Here is a 6,492-nt window from a genome sequence, read left to right as displayed (position 1 = left end):
ATAGCCCAAGGCGGGCAATTGCCCAAATTTCCCAGGCCTCTGTGAATTCACTGTCTCTGCCTTTCCCCATCTAAGTAATAAAAGCAATCTGAGACCTTGAGAAGCCAGACACCCCACTTATCTGACCTTTTCTTCCTGAGAACAAACTCTGGGCTGCATCTTCCTCATGGGCTGCTTCTTCCTAATAGGCTTCTTCTTCCTACTCCCCAATAAAAGATTGTGCTTAATGCCTAAGCAGGGGCCGGAGATTCAGAGTGTTAACTCCTCCATACCTGCCGATGTAATTAAAGAGTTCTCTTTCTCTCCGGAGTGCTGCATTTTCATCCCATGGCCAGCCGTCTGTTTTTCTGCAGCAGAATCATTTCCCAAGGGGGATGGCCATGCCACAATCTCTTCTCTATTTTCCTCTCTGGATTTTGGGCAGGCATGCACACATGTCCAGCGTGATTTTCAAGTCACTAGGTTTAGGACTTGAACTGCAGTTGGCCACATGGGCATCCAATGCCTCAACCACCACTCCACTTGCTGGCCCCAACCAGAGTGATTTTTTAAGCCACCAGGTCAGGACTCCAACTGCACAGTCAGCCATGTGGGATCAGTGCCTTAACCACCATGCCACCTTCTGGCTCTCAGTTTCCTCATTTTACAGGTAAAGAGTTGATACAATAATTCTGTATTTGGAACCATAGTCCAGGAGACATTTGGTAATTAGACCCAGTTCTGCTGGTGACATCATATAGGAGAGAGTTCCATGAGAATACTCAGACTTTTCCAAAAGTCCAGTGCCACAGTGTGCGTGAGCTCAGCTTAGAAGAGAAGGAAAATCCAGTAAGGGGCCTGTTCGGCCCATATCTTGCACTTTGTTTTAGGTTCTCAGCATAGTCACGGATCAACCCGCAATGTCTGAAAAGGCTCAAAATGAGGCAGACACCAAGGACTTGGATATCTTCTCTCATCCCCACTCAGCATCCCCACACTACAGGCCAGGCCATAGTGAGTTCCATAATCATGGGGTATCCCACCACCATGATGAGCCCTACCATCGCAAGTTCCAAGACTTCCATGACAATGCCATCCCCCACCATTCTCACCAATCCCATCACAACAGTGTGGCCTACCATGGCAGAAACAACCATACTTCATCCTCTGGTCTGGCTTCCTCCCAAGGCAATGTCTTTTCTCACCATTCATATGATGAGGGACACTTTGAAGATGAGCACCACCAAGGTAACAGGATGCATCTTGGTGGGACCCAACACTCTGGGAGACCCCACCACCATGGGCAAGCCCAGCACCATATTGAACCTTCACATCATGGGAAGGTCCATCAGCCTACTGAGCCCTTCCACCAAGGTGTGCCTCACCACCATGGAAGGCCTCAGCACAACAGAGAGCATCCCCACCATGGTGGGTATCAACACACTGATCATTATCACCGTGCTGGGTCATACAACCCCTCTGAGGATATTCACCATGATGGGCTCCACCATGACTACTTCCATCATCAGGACTCTCACCACCAAGGAAGGCCTATTCATCACAGAGATGCTTCCCCTGATTCCTCTCTGGGGTCCTACCACCCTAGCAGACCTCATCATTATGACATCCACAACCACAGAAGGCCTGTTCATCATGGAGATAGCATCTCCCATTATCCCTCTGGTACAACTCGCTACCAAGGCGAGTATCTTCATGGTGAGCAACACCACCACAAGCACCACCATGGCCAACACCACCATGGTCCTGGTGGTGGTCACCATAGTATGCGTCATCAAGATTATTTCCATGGTGATCCTCACCACAGGGAGTACCATTGGTACACCTCCCAGGAATTCATCCCATATAGATCTCCAAGCATGACTCACTACCTTGGCCCTGCTGTTTCCCATATAGCACCCTTCCAATCTCACATAGCTCACAGCAAGATTTCAGTTTACAGTGCGACTCCATCCCACATTGCAAGTCACTCACATGACTCTCAAAGCACCATCAAAGTCCATCCCCAACAAATGAGTTCCAAAGGCTCAAGGATCTGGGATGAAGATGAGCAACTGCAGAAGCGCAAAAGTAAGTCTTTGCTGCACCCTCACCCCTGATTCCAACTCTCACCTCATCCAGGCGCTGAAATTACCTTCTGCAGATCATGAGACCAGACTCTCACCTGCACGTATATCCCATTGGCTATTCACTCTGCTTGTTTATTTTATTTATTTATTTATAGAGTTTTTTGCCGTAGAACACATGCGCTCACTGGAGACAGAGAGAGACAGACAGTGAAAGAGAAAATGAGAAATCACCCCCTAGGGGGGATGGCCACACCACAATCCCTTCTCCTCCCAGGATCTTGAGCACACACACACATGCCTGGCATGATTTTCAAGTCACCACGTCTGGGACTTGAACTACGTTCGACTATGTGAGAGTCCAGCGACATGACTGCTACACCATCTGCTGGCCTCTACTATCCTTGTTTATTATCCCTTTTATTTTTTAAAGATTTTTTGTGGGACCAGCAGTTAGCATAATGGCTATGTTGCTGGACTCACACGTAGTTGACCGCAGTATGTGTCCTGGACCCAGTGGCTTAAAACTCACGCTGGGGGCATGTGTGTGCATCCCCAAGATCCCGAGAGGAGAATGGAGGAGAAGTTATTGCAGCATGGCCATTCCCCCTTGGCGGGTGATTTCTCACTTTCTGTCTCTCTGTCTCTCTCTGTATGTCTGGTGAGCGCATGCGCCCTATGGCAAAAACCTCTCCAAAAAAAAAAAAAAAGGAACTGAATGAAGACAGGGCCTGAAAACTTGTACCTAAATGAGGGTCTTATTGAAGAATGGGGAGAAATCTTGGTCTCTAACTCACAATCCCACAAATTTGGTTCCTAGTATTTCAGTAAATGGTATAGTCTTACAGAGAGGGGTGAGTGTCTCATTGAATGAGGACAAAAAGGACAGCCAGGAGGAGGAGTGGTTTAACAGGATCTTAAAGAGAGAGAATTTATCAAGAAGCTGGGGTGGTGAAGAGTGTTGGGTTTTCCATGCCTAAGTTTCCATGCAAGCAAAGAAAAGCATGGAGGTGTTAAAGTGGGAGTCCTTGGGACCTGCTCAAGCCAACTCTGGAAGGGCTCCAGTCTGCACCATGATACTAGTACCAGATTATCGTAGAGGCACCTTAGCCAGTGCATGGCAGGCAAGCAGGCAGGAATGGAGTTGATGCACGACCCAGTCTGAGCACGCTGGACTCTCTGGCCCCATTACAGCAGGTCGAGCACAGAGGACCCACAAGAAGCTGCACTCTTTGAACTTCTTTGAATGGCTATGGGAAAAATTAACCATCCTCTTTCGGGGCCTCCGGATCATGCTCCGGAAGCTGATCCAGTCCCTGGCCTTTGAAGCCTTCATCTTCTTCATCATCTGCCTCAACACCATCATGCTCGTGGCCCAGACCTTCGCAGAAGTGGAGGTCCGGGGAGGTAAGAGCCAGGGAACCCAGTTTACAGACCCTCCTGTGGGCCCGACCTAGTGCTGGGAGAGATAATTTTTTTTAAAGGCTTTTTGCAATAGGGCACATATGCATTCGCCAGAGAGAGACAGCCAGAGGGAAAGTGAGAAATCACTCGCCCCTGAAGGGGAATGGCCATACTGCAATCCCTTCTCCATTCTCCTCCTGGGACTTTGGGCATGCATGTGCACTTGCCCAGTGTGGGACTTTGGGCATGCATGTGCACTTGCCCAGTTAATGTAAAAAGCCACTAGACCCAGGACTTGAACCACAGCCTGCCATGGGGAGTCCAGCACCTTAACCACTCCACCATCTGGTGGCCTGCGCTGGGTGATTTATATAACGTAGCACACTGGATTCTTACCCAGGAAGTAGATTACATTGCCCAGTTAGAGATGAGTCTTAGAAAGGTATCGCTGAGGTCAGAGTACCAGCCAGAAACTCAAAAGATCAACTAAACCAGAGGCTGTATGTTCAAGCCAACAGCCACCAGGTGGCATATGTGCTTAAAATACCAGGGGACTTCAAAAAGTTCATGGAAAATGCAATTAAAACTGCTATCTTGGAACCAACACATGGTGTTATGTTTATGTCCCTGGACTCCCACATAGTTGACAGTGATTTGAGGCCCGGACCTAGCAGCTTCAAACTCACACTGGGCACATGTGCATGCATGCGCCAAAATACCAAGAAGAGAATGGAGGAGAAGGGATTGGAGCATGGCCATCCCCCCGAGGGGTGATTTCTCACTTTCTGTCTCTCTGGCTAGCACACACACCTTATAGTATCAGATCTCTCTAAAGTAAATAAATAAATAAATAAAAATAAGTGCTATCTTAGTGCAAAAAGTTACGATCTATGTACAGCCTTTTCCTAATAATGGTCATTTTCCATGAACTTTTTGAATACACCTGTATATTATACTCTGGGCAGCCAGGGTACTCAGGACGCAGTGTCTGCTAGAAGGCGATAAGACTCTGAGAAGATGTTTGGAGGGGTGAGAATGGGAAGCTAGGATGATAATGCCTTAAAACTCCTGGAGCAGATAAAGCAAAGGAGCTCCCTGGTTCAGGATTGCTCACTGATTCAGGCTCTATTCCAAGCCCTTTATCTGTATTAAATGCATCTATTAATAATAAAACAGTTCTGTCAAGCTACTCTCATCATTTTGCAGGAAAGAAATTCAGGCACAGAATAAATGAGTCATGCCAACATTTAGGGAAAAACCGGAGAGAGCCTAGGTCCCTGGGCTTGTGTGAGATCCCAGTAGGAAGGAGGAAGGAGAAGGGGATCAGGAGTGCTGAGAGTGGTCCTGAGCCAGCCCTATGTCCCCACAGAGTGGTACTTCATGGCCCTGGACTCCATCTTCTTCTGCATCTACGCAGTGGAAGCCGTGCTCAAGATCATCGCCCTAGGCCTCGGGTACTTTTATGATGCCTGGAACAATCTGGGTAGGTGGGGCTGAGGATGTGAGAGAGAGACAGAGAGAGAGGGAAAGACTGAACAGTTTTGGGGGCGGGACTGAGGATGAAAGAGAAGCAGGAACAGGTGTCTTAGCACGGAGAGAACTGTGGGTGTGGGCTAGGGCCTCACCAAATCTCAGATCTGGTGCTCGCGTTTTCACTTTCTCTCTCTCTGGTCAAATTAGAAACAGAATAATAATAAGTTAAAATTAAACTAAATAATTCTTTGAATAATTCAGACTTCTTCATCATGATTATGGCTCTCGTGGACTTCGTGCTCATGCAGATGAATTCCTTCTCCTTCTCCTTCTACAACCAAAGCCTCTTCCGCATCCTTAAGGTCTTCAAGAGCCTGCGGGCCCTGAGGGCCATCCGGGTCTTGCGAAGGCTCAGGTCAGTACAACTGCAGCTGCCATTAACGATGGCGGCAGGGATGCCGCACGCACCAGATTGTTTCTAATAAGCCTCTTGCCATCCTCTGGGACCATGCTCTTCAATTCTCAGAGAGAGACCACAACTCCTCCTAGTCACCTACAAACCAGAAACCTTTGGCCTTCAGTGCGGCTCTGGCTGCTGGGCCCAGGCCCCGGCCTGCTGACTCAGCCTCCTGCTCCTTCTCTAACCACAGAATCCTGACCAGCCTGCAAGAAGTGACAGGAACCTTGGCCCGGACCTTGCCATCTATCACAGCCATCCTCATCCTCATGTTTACCTGTCTTTGTATCCTGGGTTACGAGCACTGGGATGAGGCGAAAGGCCAAGGGGTGGGGGTGAGGGGATGCTAGGGCAAAGGACAGGACCCCATGACCTTGCTTTGGTCCTGAACAGCCAGTCCTCTTCTCCGTGGTCCTCCGAGCACTCTTCCGCAGATCTGACCCCAAGCGCTTCCAGAATATCTTCACCACTATCTTCACCCTCTTCACCTTGCTCACCCTGGATGACTGGTCCCTCATCTACATGGACAGCCGGGCCCAGGGTAGGGCAGGTCCCAGGCTGGGCAGAGGGCAGGGGGCTGCTGGTTGGGCAGACCCAGCTGATCCCTCGCTGCTCTCCCCAGGGGCCTGGTACATCATTCCCATCCTCATGATTTACATCATCATCCAGTACTTCATCTTCCTCAAGTGAGGACCCCTCTGCTGCTGCTCTGCTGCCTGCTTCACTCCTCCTCCCTCCTACCTCCCCCAGGCACCCTCACCCCATCCCTCTCACCTTGGTCAGCCACACTGAATCCAGAAGAGGGGGTAGGGGCTCTCCTGTAGGCTTCTGCCTGACAGCACCGCTGGTCCCCTCCATAGCCTGGTGATTGCTGTCCTGGTGGACAACTTCCAGATGGCACTGCTCAAAGGCCTGGAGAAAGTGAAGCAGGAGGTACCAAGGGTAGGGGTTGGCTGGGAGCAGATGGGCCAGGTCAGGAGGGCCTGGGGGTGTTCCAGGAAGGGCAAGCATGGGACCCAGGCAGGACTGAGGCCTTTTCTTTACAGAGGGCTGCCCGAATCAACGAGAAGCTGCTGGAGGACTCGCTGACCGAGC

General features: G+C 49.9%; 1 protein-coding gene across 1 annotated transcript; it reads left to right on the top strand.

The window, feature by feature from the left end:
• Positions 1–869: 869 nt before the first annotated feature.
• LOC102469164 (cation channel sperm-associated protein 1-like) lies at positions 870–6,488 on the top strand (the record flags this gene model as incomplete). Its single annotated transcript, XM_006169918.2, has 9 exons — positions 870–2,067; positions 3,258–3,470; positions 4,837–4,950; positions 5,202–5,355; positions 5,591–5,682; positions 5,795–5,938; positions 6,020–6,083; positions 6,258–6,330; positions 6,444–6,488. Coding segments are annotated over 9 exons (2,097 nt in total), but the record flags the coding sequence as incomplete, so codon positions are not given.
• Between the last annotated feature and the right edge of the window lie 4 nt (positions 6,489–6,492).

The sequence above is a fragment of the Tupaia chinensis genome, unplaced genomic scaffold (genome assembly GCF_000334495.1).
Source record: "Tupaia chinensis unplaced genomic scaffold, TupChi_1.0 Scaffold147632_1, whole genome shotgun sequence".
Classification (NCBI taxonomy): Eukaryota; Metazoa; Chordata; class Mammalia; order Scandentia; family Tupaiidae; genus Tupaia; species Tupaia belangeri.
This window is presented reverse-complemented; position numbering and strand designations above follow the sequence as displayed.